The 19805-nt window shown below is 40.5% G+C and overlaps 1 protein-coding gene across 1 annotated transcript in view; it reads right to left on the bottom strand.

Annotated features, from left to right (window-relative positions):
* Positions 1-236: 236 nt before the first annotated feature.
* Positions 237-19805, bottom strand: part of REEP5 (receptor accessory protein 5) — a 40350-nt gene continuing 20781 nt past the window's right edge. The window contains exons 3-5 of the mRNA XM_061189515.1: positions 15738-15876; positions 5247-5415; positions 237-426 (exon numbers count right to left, since the gene is read on the bottom strand). Coding sequence (XP_061045498.1) covers positions 377-426; positions 5247-5415; positions 15738-15876 — 358 coding nt within the window. The 3' untranslated portion in view covers positions 237-376. The remainder of the gene's footprint in view (positions 427-5246; positions 5416-15737; positions 15877-19805) is intronic.

Raw genomic sequence — 19805 nt, 5'->3', positions numbered from 1 at the left:
GTAGACCATTATAGAGTATCCTAAAAGTACAGAGAAAATGCATGCAGAGAGAGCCCACTGAAGTACAAAGCCTGTAGGATATATAATTTTAAGTTTATATTTCCTGCAGGATGGTGACGTTATTGTCTTTTCCTACCCAGAGGCAAAATGTACTTTCCAAAAACTTGGACACTGCCCATTGCATTAAATTTAAATGCTCCCTGTGTATACAGACAGTAAAAGTAAGCAAAAAAAACTTACACATTCCTTTTTTTAATATATCAAAAATGTTTCCAAGGCAACATTATTAAAATGATTATACCACAGTTCCTAATATAACATCAAGCTCTAAAAGGAAGGTACAGAGAGGGCAGAAAGGTTTCATCCAGTCAGTGATTTAGGTGCTCTTCTTTTCCTCACCCAGTAAATTCACAGCAGCTTTCTTGGCTGTTAGGAGGAAAGAAAATTGCATCAGAGCTACTTGCAATGCGGTTCTGTGCCTAATGTAGCTACTAGATTAACAACTTGGATGACTCATGCTCAGATGAGAACATACTGAGGTTTGTGGGCAGGGCTAGGAGAGTTTCCCGGAAATGGACAAGAGACCTCTTCAAGGGCAAATCCTGAGTACTTGAGCAGAGTTTCTGAAGGTCGTCTGGCCTAGCCCCCTTGCAGTGACTGTCACCTAAGCCATTGCCCTCTGTCCTCCTTTAAGTATCACAAGAAGTAGAGATTTCTTGAGCGTATAGTGTCCCCTGTACATTCAAGAAATTCTCCTTTGTGTCTGGGCGCTCACCTGTACAATTTCACTGTCTCAATCTGATGACAACAGGGTCGGCTGTCTATGCCTTAGTGACAAAAATCAGAGAAAATCATCATTCCCCGAATCAAGAAATGACGGAATACTTATATGCATGTTTATGTTCTATCGTTGTGCCACCATTTCCTTGTATGATGGGAAGAGTTTGCTGTAAGTCTTCAAGTTCGTGGCACGAAGCTACATTCATCAGGAAAATATTCTTACATCTGTGGGAGATTAAGCCCCACCTACCCTGCCTAATTACCAAGTGGCTTGGAATGTGCTGTAAGAACGAGTGTGATATGTGTGATGGGGCAGGGGGGAGTGTTCTGGAAGCCTCCAGGCCTCCTGAGATTCCACAAACTGCAGCTGTTCTTGATGGAGCCCCAAGGGGAATGCCAGCCAAGGAGACCCTCCTTGTTCACCAGCTGCCTGACAGCTGCTCTCCCTTCACTCAATTAAAATTGCTGAACAAAGTTTACACAGAAACTGCAGCTTCTCTCTTAACTAGCCTTTTGCAAAAATGTCCTTTTTGGAGAATCCAGAAACTCGGAGAAAAGTCTAAAATGTGTCAGCACCTAAATTCCTCTTAACTTATTTTCATTCTCACACCTCTGTTTAGGAATGTATCAAAGTAAAATCGGATCAAAGTAAAATCGGATTTCAGAGTACTGAGATCTGAGAGAATCAAAGACTAAGAAATGTGGGCAAACTAGACAGAAATGACATCACCAGAGGTTGCTGGTTAGGCTAAGAGCAAGGAGGAACAGTTAAGAAATCTCTTAAAAAGGAACTGGCGATCCCAAAGTGGGAGGATGTGAAGAAACTGTAAAAAAACATTCTGAAGGAGACTGGAGCCATGTGCCCAGGAGCAAGCGTCGGGAGAGAACAGCCTGTGATGGGGGGGAGGGGAAAGCACACCACTGCCGGGACACACAGCTGCTGGGGGACCGTCTGGAGGATCTTCCTTCCCCAGGGGCCAGGTCACCTCTTGTCTCCCAGTTTCTCATTATTGTAGAACTTTTTTTTTTTTTTAATTCTCTAATTCTATGCCCATTCTCCACTTTTTAAAACCCTTACTGTGCCCTCTGGAATTTAAGTCCCATCATTAGCGAGATCTCCTCTATCCTCATCCATTTCTCTGAATGTGTCCTTTACCTTGTTGCTTTTACAGAAACCTGGCTGTCCCCTAAGGACACTGCTTTCTCAAGTGTCGGCTGTTTTTTCCTTCCATGACCCTGGTACTACTGGGTCTGGAGGTCCAGAAAGCGTCCTTTGTTCTTCAGGGCCATGTTCAGAATCTCATGTCATCAGATTATCTTTCCCACTTGCCCTTCTTTTTCCAGTCCGCTGACCCTTGGGCTGTGCTGCCTCATTTCTTTAAGATTTTACCTCCAAACTTAATATCACTCTCTAGCACTACTCTTACTTTAATTATCAGTGATTACGATATTCTTCCAGTATCCTGGCCTCTTGGTTCCTCCCCTCCAATAACCTTGACATTCCACCCTACCTGCTCCAGCCTACCTCACGTCCTCACTGTCACAACCAGTAATGGCTGCCCCTCTCTGGTCTCAGTGCCGAGGGTCCCACTCCACCATCACCTCCTATCTTTGCAGCCCGCTCCCTCTATTTTCCTGACTCCGAGTTCTTCTTCCCCCACCACCTGGTTGTATAATCCATCGATTCTATCGCCCCTTTCACTGTTCCTCACTTCCCTCCTCCGCCATCAAACATGAACCACTCATTAGATCCCCCTTCAGAGCTCCTACTTAACCAAGTCAACCCGGACGCAGCTCTCCATCTATCCCACGGCTGCACCCACGCAGCTGGAAATGTGGCTGGAAAAGAAGACACAAGCAGACTACGTGGCCTCACTATGAGTTCAGGAACACAAACCTCCAGTGAGCCTCTAATGCCCCCTGGCGATCACACGACCCTGACCCAGTCCATCCACTCTCCCCTGTCTTAGAGCGGCCAGCACACTACAGTCACACTCACTGGTCACCGTGTCACCTCTGGCTGCGTGTTGCGTGAAGCTACAATGGCAGGGTTGAGTAGATGCCACAGAGACCTGACGGCCGGCAAAAGCTGAAGTATTTATCATCTGACCCGTTACGGAAAAAGCTTGCTGACCCTCGTCCTAAGTAACTATTTCATATCATCTCCCCTTTCTATCACCTCCTTCCCCACCCTCTCTCAGTTGACCTTCTTTCTTCTTAGTTTACTGAGGAATTTGAAGTGATGAGAAAATCACTTCTGTAAGCTCTCACCATCACATACGCTCAGCTACCAGCATCTTCACCCATCAACACTGATTCCCCTCCTATAATTCTAAACTGTTCCCGCTCCTACGACCGATCCCTCTATTTGTACTCTAGACCCTGTCTCCTCTGGTCTATTCCAGGACAGAGCTCCAGCAATTCACCTTCTCACTCCTATCATTTTTTTGCTCTCTACTGGATCATTCCTATTAATTTTCAAACCTACTTTGTTTCTTCTACCTTAAGAAAAAGAAATAAACATCCTCAGGACCCTAGTACCTTCCTCCAGTTACAGCCCCATTCTTCTACTCTCTGCGGAAAACTTCTCAAAAGACTAATCTACGTTCTCTCATGCCCTTCCTCCCATAAAATCTATTCTGATCAGGATTTTGCTCTCGCCACCCCACAAACTCTGTTTTGTCAAGACCACTAGTGCCTTCCTCACTGCTAAATCCAAGACTCAGTTTTCAGCCCTTATCCTCCTTGACCCGTCTGCACCGTGTGGCCACGGACCCCTCCCTCCTCTTTGAAACGCTGTCTTCACTTGGCCCCAAGGATACCACAGTCTCGAGTTTTCTTGCTTGCTCAACTGGCCAGTCCTTATCAGTCTGCTTTTTTGGTTGCTTCTCATTTCTTCAATCTCTAAATATTGGTGGCCACAGGGCCCAGGCCTCAGACTTCCTCTTTTCTAACTACACTCACTCCCTTGTGATCTCATCCAGTCTCATGCTTATTATACTGTCCATATGTGGGTAACCTCCCCCCAAATTTCTATCCCTAGCCCTGCCCTGTCTCCTGAACTCTCAACGTCCATATCCACCTGGCTGTGCCGACTTCTCCATGTACCCAGGAGACACAAAGGTGTGTCCAGAACTAAATTCCTTATTTTCCCCTCTACACCTGTTAACACCCAGTCTTCCCCAGCTCAGTGGCAATTCTATCCTTCCATGTGTTCAGGCTAAAAAAGCTTGGCCTCATCCTTGACTCCTCTCTTGTACTCCATGCCTGATCCATAAGCAAATCCTACTGGTTCTAACTCCAAAACATATCAAGGATCTGACTTCTCACCTCCTACTGCTACCACTACAAACAAGTCAAGCCACCACCACCATCTTCAGCCAGATCACCGCAATAGCCTTTTAACTGGTCTCCTGATTTCCTTCTTGTCCCCCTTCAGTCTATTCTTAATACAGTGGCCAACATAAGCCTGTTCCAACAGAGGATGAATCATGTTGCTCCTTTGCTCACAGTTCTCCAGTGGCACCCCATCTCACGCCCATCTCACGCCCATCTCACGCCCATCTCACGCAGAATAAAAGCCAAAGCCCTTACAACAGCCTGGAGGGCATTATATGATCTGGCTTCTTCCAGCTCCACTCCCCAACCTCTCTGACCTTGTCTCCTTCAACTCTCCCTCTAGATCACCCCCTACCAATCCTACTCTGCCCACTCCCGGCTTTTGCACATGCTGTTTCTTCTATCTGGAGCTTTCTTCCCCATGGTTCCTACCCTTAACACTTTCAACTTTGACTCAGTAGAGCCTTCTTTGTGAAGATTTGCTACATCACTCTATTTAAAATTGTAACCTTCCCTTCAGCCCCTGGCACTATCTTTCTATCTGCTTAATTTTTCTCTGTATCATCTGCTAAGTATGCCATATAACTTGCTTTTCAATGGTATTGTTTCTCTCTCTCTCTCAACAAGATTGTAACCTTCATGAGTTCACTATGGTCCATTGGTCTGTCTGGTTCCCTGGTTCATGCCCAGTGCTATGAACATGCTTGGCACATATTAAGCACCTCAACAAATAAGTATTTGAATGAAAGGATCAGGAGAGCTGAGAGAGAGGGCATTCTCTTGGCCCTCTAACAAAAGCAGTGTAAACAGCATATTAAGCAGTTCAACCTGAAATGAAGTAAAGAGACTGCACTTGTGTATAAAAACAGATGACTCTGAAATCTCTACCCACCAAAGGAAAGTCATTTTTCCTAATGTGCTGACCGAATGATGTGTTTTATGTGACATGGTAGAAGAATGTTGGGAAAAGTAAAGGCAACAGGCAAAGTCTTGGGAAAGAAATCCCAGACTAGCCCTGGCACACGGCTGAGGAAAGGTTATAGGACACGAAGTGAGGAAGCTTGTTATGTGGGCTCAGTATATCCCATATCCTCTCACACGCTGAATCAGCTGTCCCCGAGCCATACCTTCTTTAGAGATGGCATCTGCAGTCTCTTTGGCTTTGTCCTTCAAGTCATTCACCACGTTGTCCACCTGCGACTCGTGCTTCAGGAAGAAAGGACGGATGATGCGCGCGTAGAGCAGGTCCGCTCCGTTGGCCGGGCTGGGAGCCATGCACCACAACAGGAAGCCGCACTGCACAGAGGAGAGGCAGCATGGTGACAGAGGGCAGCGGCATCTGACGACACACGCTGCCACCACTACTCTGGGGATGGCACTGCCTCTGCTATTTGCCCCAACAGCATTTCCAGTGTTTCCTGCAGGATACAGGTGCGCTTTTCTTAGATGGAAGAAACATGACAAATAATGACCTAGTAAGGAAAAGCTGAGACTGACAAAGAAAGGCAAAACACACCAAGTCCAGCAGCTTAACTTCCTTCCTAACTTGGACCACTTTTTAGTTGAGAGTTACAAGAGACTTTTATTAATTATAACTCTTAATCAATTAAAAAAATAGTACTTATCTGCGTGTGTAAACCCTGTCCACGCAGGTATCTATGAGGCTTGTTCTCAACAGGCTTACCTCAGTAAGTTTGTCACCTTTATTCATCCTGTTATAGAAAAAAATACCCTGGCCATTCTCGAATTCTTCCCTTAGTGGGATCTCAGTTTTGGGTAGATCTTAGCCTTCAAGGAATCTTTACAGTCAGCTGTTCATCATCTTTCACCTTGAATGTAGATATTATTTTTAACTCTTTCTTTATGGCTCTACTTTGCTATTGAGATGAAAAATTGACAAGAGTTCTACCCTAAGAACTTACACAAGAACTGTCACACTATGTTTACTTTGAAAAAACTTTTACTGTTTATTCAAATGATAAATAACTCAGCACTTTAAGTTGTCCAAGCAATTTATTCCTCTATAATATAATGAATCAGCAAAAAAGGGAACATTCAGAATGATATGCTCATTTCCCTAGAATGTTTGATAAACAGCATACTGTGTTCTTTCAGCTTAAAAGCTTCTAACTATATTGTATTCCACACAGCATAGGTGACTCTATAAAAAACAGAAGTCATTCCTTGAGATTCCAAATCTGTAGTTTTTACTTCTCCTCCTTAAAGTAAAAACCCTTTCGACTACTTATGCCATATATATTTAATTCTATAGTCCTTTTATTCCAAACCAAAGAATGTATTCAAATAATCAAGAACCTACGTTCCTTTCTAAGATGGTCTTTTAAGTTTGCTCTAGAAATGCAAACCTGCTAAGGGGCTACTACTAATGACAGAGAGCTTGAGTTAAAATGCACACATCTGTTCCCAAAGCTCACCCCAGCAGTACCACGTTGGCTCTGAGAAATTTCCATTACACTTTGAACTTCTATGACACTCAAAATACAAAACAAAATGCAGGTTCTAAACAGATTAGGGTCGGGGGGCGAGCTTTCAAAAGACAGGGGATACCAGACTGGATTTTAAAAAAACAAACTATGGCTATATGCTTCTGATAAGAAACACACCAGAGATAAAACCAATTGGGAACACTGAAAATGAGATGAAAAAAGATGTATCTGACAAATACCAACTCTCAAATTAGCTCATATATTATAGTAATATTAATAGTACATAAACATAAGGCAAAATAAGTAAACAGTGATAAAGAAGGAAAACAGTTTGTCAAGGAGAACAATTTGCCTGAACCTATATATCTTTGAAATATGTAAATATATATAGCTTTGTGTTTTTTATATTTACAATTATATAATTTTAATTTTTATAATTATGTAGTTTATAATTATATATCACTTCCAAATATAGCTCTGAAATGTATAAACTTGAAAGTCAGAATTATATAGATAAATGGACAAAATCCACAATCGATTTTTAACATTTCCATCAGAAATTAATATATCAAAAAACTAGAAATCAGTAAGAATACAAAGCAAAATACACAAAATTTAAAATCTTGATCTAAAGGTATACACAGATCTCTCCACCCGACAAACTGGGGACTAAGAGAATTGTATACTACAGTATATAGAGGTAAGAGAACTGGGCTCAGAAAAACTGGTTCCAATCTTCTTACTAGCTGGGAAAACCTTGTGCAAGTTACTTAATTGCTTAAGTCTGTTTTGACTCTATAAAAAAAATATATTAGTAGAAATTTTAAAAAATCTACCTCATACAGATTTTGTAAGAAAATAAGAAACACTTGGAGCATCTAGCATAGTAAGGCTCTGTCCCTATCCCAAGAATACTGTGTCTTCTACCAACATCCATGAAACAGTAACAAGCTACCTCATTAGAGCTTTAAGCCAGGTAAAATCAAATCCCAGGACCAACATACACCCTTTTTAAACAATTATTTTGTTCTTACCTCTCCTTTTACTACCTGAAATGAAATTCAAAGTCATGACATACTTACATACACAATTACCAAAAAAAAAAAAGTCTTCTACCTGGAATATAAAGAAAAAACAAAGTGAAAGCAATTTATACAAAAAACAATGTGGGCTTCCCTGGTGGCACAGTGGTTAAGAATCCACCTGCAGGGGACACGGGTTTGAGCCCTGGTTGGGGAAGATCCCACATGCCGCGGACCAACTAAGCCCGTGCGCCACAACCACTGAAGCCCGCGCACCTGGAGCCCATGCTCCGCAACAAGAGAAGCCACCACGATGAGAAACCCATGCACTGCAAGGAAGAGCAGCCCCCGCTCGCCGCAACTAGAGAAAGCCCGCGTGCAACAAGGAAGACCCAACGCAGCCAAAAATAAATAATAAATAAATAAATAAATTTATAAAAAAAAAAACAATGTATTTTAAAATGTAAATATTCAAGCCAAACTATACTAGAAAACAACATAAAATAATAAGTAGAATCAGTGACTATTAACAGCTACAGACAAAATTTTCTCCATGTATTCCCAAAAAGTTGCCTGCTTTCCATATCAGAGAATTCAGCCAAATGCAATTCATTGCCATAATCTCCAAGTTATGATTTTAAGCCAGCCCTCTCTTTACCTCTCCCACCCCTTACGGGCGACAGACTCCAAAACTCATTTACTGAAAATGGGATGTTCAGAGTTAGGAAAGCAAAGGATGGGAAAGCATGGCAGTAGGAAGGGGAAGGGCAAAGATTCAGACTGGCCATCTCGTAGTCTCACTACAGCTGTATGTGCAACCACCCAAAACTCCAGTGAGCCCGCACAGACACACAGTGGCAAATAAGACCTTCTGTTACAGGTCCAAGCTCTTAAATGAAGCCAATTCCTTGAAATATCCTCAGTCTTTAGTGTGTGTGTGTAGCTCCACATTTACTTTTAGTTTTCCAAGTGACTCTGCTCCAGCACACACTGGGCTTGGCCAGCCATCCTTGTGAAGATATGCCAGAGAAACCTGGTTTTCTGAACTACACATTTGCATTAACCCGAAGCATAGAACTAAGTGTGACTGCAGTTTTCACTGGCTTTAGCTTTAATGTCCTCTGCTTACAGCCAGGTTATTAACAGGCAGACCCTAGAGACCATCTCTCTAGTTAACATTTCCCTGTGGTTTTTAGTATCCAAACATTCATGTTTTCCATCATTTGTTTTTTTGGTTTTTTTTTTCCGGCCACACACAAAGCATGTGGGATCTTAGTTCCCCAACCAGGGATGGAACCCGCACCCCCTGCAGTGGAAGCGCGGAGTCTTAACCGCTCGACTACCAGGGAAGTCCCTCCATCGGTTGCTTATATAGGTAACACTAATACATACACACACACCTAAAACTTAATAAAACAATTTAGACAAAATGATATACAGGAAAAGGAAAAGTTACATTCTTGACAGAACATCGGAATTCTGTGTGGACATTTTGAAGAGAATGCAGTGTCCAAGGGGATACGCCATGTACTACTTACTGCAAACAAAGCAATAGTTTCCCACCAACTATATTAACTACTTGGAGAGCAGGAACTATTTGGATTTAGTTTTTAGCATCTAACATCCAATATATTTGTTATTTATACAGGGGCATCTTGCTATATTAATATTTAGGAAATTGGCATGGAGTTTTAAATTGACATGTAATACATTTTAATTTTTACTATTTAAAATTGTAAGAAATAGTCTCCTGGCTCGTATTCCTACGTAGAATATCTAATTGTCAGGAATGGATTATTGATGTAGACACACATGCCCACAGGCCTCAAGGTGAAGTAGAAATAACTCACTGGGTTAAGAACCAGGAGAGTTGGTATCTGTTCTATGACTTTAGGTAAATCAAACAACCTCTCTAAGAGTCGATTTTCTCTTCTGCAGGATTTTTAGGAAAGTCACAAATTAAAAAACATACAAGATAGTAGTAGTATTACCAAGTCCTACAGTTCTTACTGTTGTTGAAAAATCTCTGAAATATTACCTGCCTATGCAGATAACAGCCCTTCAGCAACCCAGAAAAGCTGATTCATTCAGATTTTCTGGATGAATTAAGCATGGCTACCAGACAGGACCAGAGCCAAGAGTCTACATTTCTGTACCTCTGCAATGTGATTAACTTTATAGGCTATTCTCCAGGCTGTTCAGTTAGTTCTTTCTGGTACCCTCTAGCTATCGTCTTGAGACAATAAAATAATTACTGCTCTTTACCTACATCGTGAGCATTTTCCAGTTCTCATATGAAGTAACTTTCTTGTATTAAAAATAAAGTTAATTACTATTCAACTCTCAAGGTGATATTCAGCCACCAGCTTTTACAACTCCCTTTTCTTAATCTATGTAACTACTCTACAGCCGAGGAATACCCTGAGCTACACAGATCTGGCCATCCTTTTAATCAAGCTGCCCTCAAAGTGCCAGCTGACGATACTTCCAACAGCAAACACAAGCCCACTCAGACAAAGAGTTCAGACAAAGAGTCCGGGCACGCCATTTCAACTCAACTCTCGGCATTATTAGCACTGACACACTAAATCCTTAAATTACAAATTACAACAGGCCAGATAATTCTGTCTATGACTCTAATGCTGTCACTACTCAATTTTCCCCTAGAAGAGGTATTTCCAAGGTAGGGATATACTTAATATGCACGGTTTGGGACTAGCCTGGTGCAAACTGAGAGTTAATGTCAGAAAAAATGTATTTCAACACTGACTTCCTGGTATGCTGCAATCACTTGATCAGAAACAGAAGCCTTGGGAAGCCTCTGCAACACAGCCACGAGAATAGTCATGGGCTAAAGTTAAAACAGACTGCTCGGCATGCACAAATGCAAGGTAAAAACCAACATGGGAAGGGGAAGATTTTTCTTTTTTGCCTCCTACAAAGATAAGAAGAGAAATGTTATGCCGTCAATGGATGAAACAATACAGGTGACGGTCTGGATCAGGACTTCAACTTGCCAAAGTTTATTCAACCTTGTTTTAAAAATAAATCTAGAAGATGATTCAAATGAGAGTAAAGATGAGGTGCAAAGATATTCATTGTAGCATTAGTTAAAATAGCAAGATAAATGTCCTAAATGTCTATTAACTGGGGAATGAATAAATTATTATCTATAATGGATTAGACATTTATGTCAAAGAATATTGAACGAGAAAATACTCATAATATTGTGTTAATTGAAAAAAAGTGAGTTATAGAATCATATATCATATATATCAGCGGTCCCCAACCTTTTTGGCACCAGGGACCGGTTTCGTGGAAGACAACGATTTTTCCGCGGGGGGGTGGGGCGTATGGTTCAGGTGATAACGCAAGCGATGGGGAGCAGCAGATGAAGCTTCGCCTGCTTGCCCGCCGCTCACCTCCTGCTCTGTGGCCCGGTTCCCAACAGGCCACGGACTGGTACTGGTCCGTGGCCTGGGGGTTGGGGACCCCTGATATATATGGTTTCAACCATACATAGATGGTTAAGACAATAACAATTGTCTTACATCAAGCAATTTATCTGCACATTAAAAAAAAAAAGGAAGACTACCCTAAGATGATAACAGTGGTAGTCTTCCAAATACTATTTTCTTCCCTATCTAAAACATGCCCCAACACACATGCACACACACACAACACAAATGCAAATAGTATGACAGCAGGGATTTTGTTTTATTTACCAAAATCCCCCTGACCTAGAACAGATTCTGGCACATAGAGGTTCTAAATAAATATCTGCTGAATAAAGAAATACACTACTTTCACAATCAGAGAAAAAATTTATTTTTAAATAAATACATTTATTTTTAAACCTTCCTGTTCAAAGGTGGACCTCAGAGCAAAGCTCTGAACAGGCAGGATCCACTTTTTCTAGCTCAATACATTGAACAGTATCTTCTCGACTAACCCTTGATGCCTAATCATGGTTCCTCTTATATTCCTGCAATCTTATAGGCTGCTTTAGAAAAATGGGGGGAAAAGGCCAACAATACTAATTATGCAAAAGATAAAACAGTAAACAAGGCCTTAGTTGCAGGTCTCCTTTTCATCCTCCCACACAATCACCTTGTGATTGTAGCAATGGCATAGGTAAGATCTAATGCTAGTCCTTAAAATGGGATATTCTCCTACACACTCTGCAATTCAGAGACCTTTTCTCAGTCAGTTCACTGAAGCCACTCAGAATACGCCACTAATGCAGGAAGAAAGCATTTTTATTGACAGCATAATCAATTTTTAATCATCTCAAGTATATTATCTATTTGGAACATATGCGGTAAATTCACTCTCTCATTCTGGACGCCGTGACATCAAACAGCTGGACACTCACTACTAATGGATGTGCATTTGTTTTACTGTTAGGGAGGAAAATTTGTTGCAAAGCAATTTTTGTAATGTACTTCAAAATCAAATATAAATGACTTGGTGATTATCTTTTATTTTGGATACTTTCTACTTCAAGGGGCCTCCATTAGCAGAGGCGATCAGGAGCAGGCTGAAGTCGGGCTTGTGTTTCGGAAGTCTGAGGTCAGATACTGGTGTGAGTGGTTCTGCGGACGGGATATTGTTCAGGGCGAGCAGTGGGGCCCAAGGCAAAAGCCCAGTTTCCTTCTGTTAGAGACCGCAATGTGATGTCACTGCCGTTAGATGGATCTTATTAAGGGGTTCAAAAATATTTTAAGTTTAAATTATGGACATTCAAATTAAAGATTATAAAAGTATTTTTATAAGTGCTAAATATCTTTGGATAACAAAAACACACGAAAAATCCAGCAATCTCTGGAATCTTAAATCTTCCCACAGACCAATTTTTTTCCCATTTGTTTTGAAGGAAAAATTTTCAGCTGTGTTAAAGGCGTTCTGTGGTAACAGCATTCAAAATTAAGAGAATATCCATGTTTTCATTTAAACTTTTAAACTATTTAGCTTTTCTTTTTTTTAACCATAAGTGGTTTCATACTGTAATATTCTATAATTTTTTATAATTAATGAATTATGCAAAATTTCTATATCTCTACAAATGGACCATTTCATTTCATTTAACTGGTATGGATGTACTATTAATTCATTTAACCATTTACCAGTTGACGGACCCTGCAGCGTTTTTTTTTTTTATAATTTTTATTTAGAACCAAAAATGCGGCAATAAATGTCCTTATGCAGCTCTCTTATGCGTGGTAAATATTTCCTTAGGATGGATACTTAGAATTGCTAGAGTATCATTTTTCATTTTGATAAGAAACTGTCAGCACCTCCTTTAAAAAGGCTATTCCAATTTATAGCATTACCACCACACATCCATTTCCCAATATATTCACCAATACCAGATATTCTCAATCTTTTAAATACCTGCCAATGTAATGAGCAAAATATGGTATTTCACTATTTTAACTCACATTTCCCAGATCACTGACTACGCATATTTTTTTCTCTTCTGTGAAACGTCTATTTATAACCTTTGTTCATTTTTCTTCTTTTCTTCTTACTTGTAAATGTTTTTATATATTCTGGATATTAATTCCTTATCTGGTGTAAGTGTTGTAAATACATCCTCCTAGTCTGTCATGATTTTATCTTTGCTTATACTGCCCATTGTCATATAGAAATTTCTGTCTAGTTTCTATACCTCCAAGTTAAAAAACATTCTCCTATACTTTTTCTAAAACAGAGGTTTTGGCATAGAAGTCCTGCCCTGTGAGGCACTGAGGAGAACAGCTAGGGACTAAGTAGCCAGGGCAGTTCCTCCTCAAGCCCTCCTGCTCCAACCCCTAGAGCTGTGAATTCCAACTTAGGAGCAGCTGCTTCTAGCGCTGCTGGGGGAGCAAAGGGTGACACCTGCACCTGAGGAGCTGTTTAGTGGGGGAAGGGTAATCACCTGTGGCTCTTCTGCTGCCTGGGGGTCCCCACCCTAGGACTCACACACCCCTACCCTGAGCTATGGACTAGCATGGATCAGGGTGTGGCCTCCTCCATTCTAACACCCGATGGAATAGCTGATACTCCTGGAGGAGAAGGAACTTACAGGCCAAAATAACAAGGTATTTGAAAAGTACAACCAGTTCAAAACAGAGACAACACAATCAACTACAGATTCTATCAGCAGCAGAAATTTTAGAAGTGAACGACCAAGAATTTAAAAACAGCTATACTAAAAGAAATACAGCGACATGAAAGAAGAACAAGAAAACATAGGGAAGAGCCAAGCAAAACTACTAGGTATGAAAAATACAACAGCTGAAATAAGAACACAATGTATGGCATAAACAGCAGAATGGAACAAAACTGAAAATTGGAAGATTGGATTGAGAAAATCTCCCAGAAAGAAGGAAAATACAAATAAATATGTTTGAAAAATAGGTAAGGCCAGAGGAAAAGAAAAAATATATCCATAATTACCAAGAATTAAAAATCAAGGTAATATCAACGTGGTGGTGGCTGCGGGGAAGGAGACCAAAGGATGACAGAGCTTCCGCTATCTAATTTCCTGTAACTACGTTTCTTTAGATAGAAAACTTAAAAAGCAAGTAAATAGAAATGTAGACATTAGGACAAATTAAAATAACAAGGACACTCAAAATAGGCCTAAATATAGAAATAAGGAAACAATTATTAATTCCGGGGAAACTAAAAACCTGCTGTAACACTGCATGTACATTATATATATACTATATGGCCCAACTAAACAGTGCTTAACAAGTCATAATAATAAAAGCAGTGAAGCCTTATCTAACCAAAATTATCCCTGAGGAAGATGGGGACATCTTTTATTACTATCAAGCCTGCATGTGTGGCAGGGAGGAAGGAGGAAAGAAAGCCAAATCCTTATCTTCTGGTGGGAATCAAGGGCTAATGTGTAGGGACTTCCCTGGTGGTCCAGTGGTTAAAACTCCGTGCTCCCAATGCAGGGGGCCCAGGTTCTATCCCTTGTCAGGGAACTAGATCCCGCAGATGTGCCGCAACTAAGACCCGGCGCAGCCAAATAAATAAATAAATAAATAAAAGAGCTAACGTGTAAAACATAAAAATTAAAAGGTAACTAAACAAGGATATTACTTAGAAACAGAGGTAAATGACAAAATAATCTGTCATAAATGAAGGGACAGCGGTTGCTTTTAAGGAAGGGCAATATAAGGGGCAGGAGTGCAGATCTTCAAAACTCTTCCAGAGCTATTTGAGTCTTTAAACTATGTCATGTGTAACTCTTAACTAAAGCAAATACGTAAGAGTATGAGGGAAAAGAAGAGGACCCAGAATTCATAAGAGCTGGACTCACCACCCTCGGCAGCTTGGGAAGTCTGGGTCGGTGAATCTGAGGAACTATTTACATCCTATGCAACTAACCGGAAGCAAGCCTCTTCCATGGAAGACACCTGAGGAATCAACTGAAGACAGTCTGTCCCATTTAGAGAAAAAGAACCAACCACTCTATCTATCAAAAGATGCAAACTTTTCATCGTCATTTGCCTTGGAGGCCAAGGCTGGAGTTGATACAGGTGCCATTAGGGACGAGTTCAACGTCCTACTCCCTTTCCTCACACAGTAGTAGCCGAGGAGAGTTCTCTGGCAAACACAAGGCGTGGCAGGGCTGATCCCAGCACTGCCAGAGTTATTAAACTGCACCTGCCAGAGTTATTAAAATGACTTCCTCAGAGAGCCCGTTTCACGTCTGCTTTTTCCAAACCTATTAAGAAATAAGTATTTTTTTCCAGAAATAATGACTCCAGCACACCACTGTGAATAATTGATGACTTGGTAAAATTTACAATGTTGATGCATCAAACACAGACAACAGAGCATTAAGATAGGATCTTGGCAAAGAGCAATGCTTGTGCTAGTTCACAGTATTTCCATCTTTTATTATTATCAAACACATTGTAAAGACACAATTGCTTTGGCTGTTTCCAAGATAATATACAGAATAAGTTAGACATGTTGAATCCTGTCTTCCTGTTTATTAATCTGAGGCAGAGCCACAGATGTCCAACCTTCAAGCATCTGTTCCTATTCCTTGTATATAGGACCTGAGATGGAGTTTATTTCAGGGGTAGGGAGCAAAGCAAAAACACAGATGGAAGAAAACGGCAGTTCAGGAAAGCCAACGTACCTTCAGCATGTAGTAGAAGGGGAACCATGACAGGAAGAGGTCAGAGAAGAATTCGGCAATGCTGAACACACCATACACTACCCAGTAGGTCAGCCACTGGGTATCATCTTCTTTGTTTGGACTCTCTATCGCTTTAATTCTGAAAGGCAATACAAAAGCAAGTGTATCATGTAGTAAGATCTCAATGAGACATTTTCAAACATTATACTTTCACAGCTGCCCTCCAACACCAACTGAGAAACTCAGGCAAATGTATGCATCATGTCACTAGATGCAAAAGTACAACATGAAAACAGGCAGCAATGTAGAGATGTCAGGACAAGCCATTATAACTACCTGTTACCAGTTCTCTGGTTACCAGAGAAACCAGCACCAGTTATCCCCTGGATCTCCACTCTGCTTGAGTCTCCACCAAGGCTCCAGGAAACACCACCAATGACTGGGAACTAGAGTAATCCCCACTCTCAAGTGGGGTCCTGCCACTAGGGATATATCAATAATTCACTCATGTAACTCAGTTCTTACACACTTTTAATAACTGAAGTACATCATGGTGAGTAGGCATTCCATAAAAGACCTTCTGGAACGTAGTTTAGGCACTGTCCAAAGTTCACTACACACTTCATTACAAAGAGGTGAAAACAAACATCATGGTGTCCATTTGGTTTCGACTGACATTATGTGATCCTCAGGCTGTGGCCTTTCCTCCTCTTATCGGTTAATAATATGACTTTCTCAGTATCAACTACTGCTTAAACAAAATTCATTCTGTAAATGAATAGAACTAAATTTAAAATAACCTTCTTTTACTTCTGAATCCAGGAATTTCTTCCAGTCCTGGGAATCCCTTCATTCTAAACCTCAATTCCATAATTTTTTATCCTATCCTGATACATGCCTGGATACTTATCGTAACTGAGCTGGACTACAACAGTACACTAGAAGAAACCTGAATCTTGTTTGGCCTATGCGATGGGTTAACTATTAAAAATACATTGGCTACTTGGTAACACGGGTTCACCAAAGAGACAGGCTGATGAATCATGCTGAGTCATCCCCTAAGAAAGCCTCTGAATTAATTGGAAGTAGCCGTGGGTGTAGGTGTGTGTGCCTGCATGAGTGTTTTAAGATGACGACGAGGGGGTAAAAGTTATAGCTGAATGAGATGACTGCTAATGAGGAAAAGGAGAGGAGGGAGTGATGAAATGAATGCTGCTTTGAACATCAAGAATAAACACAGAATCATAAAATGAATTGAAGGCAGCTAATTATAAAATAATGGCTTCTCACATGTGGTCTGTGTTTGTGTTGTAGCTTTCCTCAGGTAGAAGCTAGCTGATGTAACAGAAGGCCAAAGGAAAAGCGTAGGCAAGCATGTGAACCAAAGAACTAACAAATGTATACCCTTCACACGAAAGGTTTTTTTCCCCTCTGTGCTTTATTTGGTATAGAATATGGTTTATCTATTTATATTTAAGTGGATTTTTAAAGTTATCACTACGATAAAAACTTGTTTCTTACACATCCATCCTGGGCAGAGGGGATACATAGTTATATTTCACTTAAGGTCTTAGTTTTGGGAACCAAAGCAGTCCATGACTAACCAGCAAACACACATCCACACACAAATATAAACTGAAACAAACATTTACGAAACCACTGATATTTTCAATTCCATTCTATGTCATTATTATTTTTTTATTGAAGTATAGTTGAGTTCCAATGTTGTGTTAGTTTCTGGTGTATAGCAAAGTGATTCAGTTATATATATGTGTATGTATACATACTTTTTAATATTCATTTCCATTATAATTTATTACAAGACACTGAATGTAGTTCCCTGTGCTATACAGTAGGACCTTGTTGTTTATCTATTTTATATATAATAGTTTGTATCTGCTAATCCCAAATTCCTAATTTATCCCTCCCCACCCCCACTCCCCCTTGGCAACCACAAGTCTGTTCTCTGTGTGTCTGTTTCTGTTTCGTAGATAAGTTCATTTGTGTCATATTTTAGATTCCACATATAAGTGATATCATATGGTATTTGTCTTTCTCTGTCTGACTTCACTTAGTATGATAATCTCTAGGTCCATCCATGTTGCTGCAAATGGCATTATTTCATTCTTTTTTATGGCTGAGTAATATTCCATTGTGTGTGTGTGTGTGTGTGTATACACACACACACACACACACACACCACATCTTCTTCATCCATTCATCTGTTGATGGACATTTAGGTTGCTTCCATGTTTTGGCTATTGTGAATAGTGCTGCTATGAACACTGGGATATGCATATCTTTTCCAATTATAGCTTTATCTGGATATATGCCCAAGAGTGGGATGGCTGGATCATATGGCAACTCTATTTTTAGCTTTTTGAGGAATCTCCACACTGTTTTCCATAGTGACTGCACCAATTTACACTCCCACCAACAGTGTAGGAGGGTTCCCTTTTCTCCACACCCTCTCCAGCATTTGTTATTTGTGGACTTTTTTTTATTTTTTTTTATTTTGATTTATGGCTGTGTTGGGTCTTCGTTTCTGTGCGAGGGCTTTTCTCTAGTTGCGGCAAGTGGGGGCCACTCTTCATCGCGGTGCGTGGGCCTCTCACTATCGTGGCCTGTCTTGTTGCGGAGCACAGGCTCCAGACGCACAGGCTCAGTAATTGTGGCTCACGAGCCTAGTTGCTCCGCGGCATGTGGGATCTTCCCAGACCAGGGCTCGAACCCGTGTCCCCTGCATTGGCAGGCAGATTCTCAACCACTGCGCCACCAGGGAAGCCCAGTGTGGACTTTTTAATGATGGCCATCCTGACTGGTATGAGATGGTACCTCATTGTAATTTTGATTTGTGTTTCTCTAATAATTAGTGATGTTGAGTATCTTTTCATGTGCCTAGTGGCCATCTGTATGTCTTCTTTGGAGAAATGTCTATGTAAGGTTCTGCCCATTTTTAATTGGGTTGTTTGTTTTTTTGTTATTGAGTTGTATGAGCTGTTTGTATATTTGGGAAATTAATCCCTTGTCGGTCGTATTATTTGCAAATATTTTCTCCCATTCTGTAGTCTATCTTTTCATTTTGTTGATGGTTTCCTCTGCTGTGCAAAAGCTTATAAGTTTGATTAGGTCCCATTTGTTTATTTTTGCTTTTATTTCTATTGCCTTGGAAGACTGTTATGTCATTATTTTTAAGATGTTAGTCAAGATCCACAGATTCAAAAACAGAAAAACTACTCTAACAGTTCAAGTTCAGTCCTTCAAGGAATAAGCTCCCTAACTTATCAACAATATGAATTCAAAAGTTTCCACGCTGATACACTTGGAACACTCTATAGTAACACTGAAAAGTAGGAAGAACTCAAAATTGAACACACATATTGAACACAACTTTGTAGAAAAGCAAGGCCCAGGAAAAAGGACAGGAAAAGATCACAGAGTCTCATTAAGGTAAAGAGATTTTTTAAATAGAACTTCTATTATTGAAGCATTTAATTAGTTTTAATTTAAAATAGCACAATGTTCATTTTTTAAAATGTGTCTACATGTCATAACATCATAAGCTAGTCAGAACAAGAAAGAACGTAAAAGATAATCTAACCCACTCAGTGTACAGTTGAGGAACCTAAGACTCAAAGAGGTAAGAGAAGAAAAGAGCTTAATACTGGGATTTCCTGAATGCTATTTACGTATATACTTTCTTGTCCAAATGAGTGGATGCAAAATTGTGATTTATAAGCAAAATATATATTTGGTCATTCGAAAGACCAAAATATAGTTTTCCTATATATCTGGTCTTCATCCATGTTCCTGCACAGCTCCCCAAACCCTCGCAATTTCTGAAGTGTTGAGAGGGATAAAGGTGTCTTTTGTTATGTTAATGAGGTGACTTTTATAAAGCACATAAGGAGGGGAGCTGGATGTCCCTGGAGCCAACTATGTGATTAGAGGGCTGGAACTTTCAGTCCCATCGCTGACCTCTGGGGAGGGGAGGGGGCTAGAGGTTAAATCGATCACCAATGGCCAATGATTTAGTCAGTCATGACTATGTAATGAAGCCTCCATAAA

Source organism: Eubalaena glacialis, chromosome 4 (genome assembly GCF_028564815.1).
Source record: "Eubalaena glacialis isolate mEubGla1 chromosome 4, mEubGla1.1.hap2.+ XY, whole genome shotgun sequence".
NCBI classification, from domain to species: domain Eukaryota; kingdom Metazoa; phylum Chordata; class Mammalia; order Artiodactyla; family Balaenidae; genus Eubalaena; species Eubalaena glacialis.
Note: the sequence above shows the minus strand (reverse complement) of the source record. Positions and strands in the feature narration are given on the sequence as shown.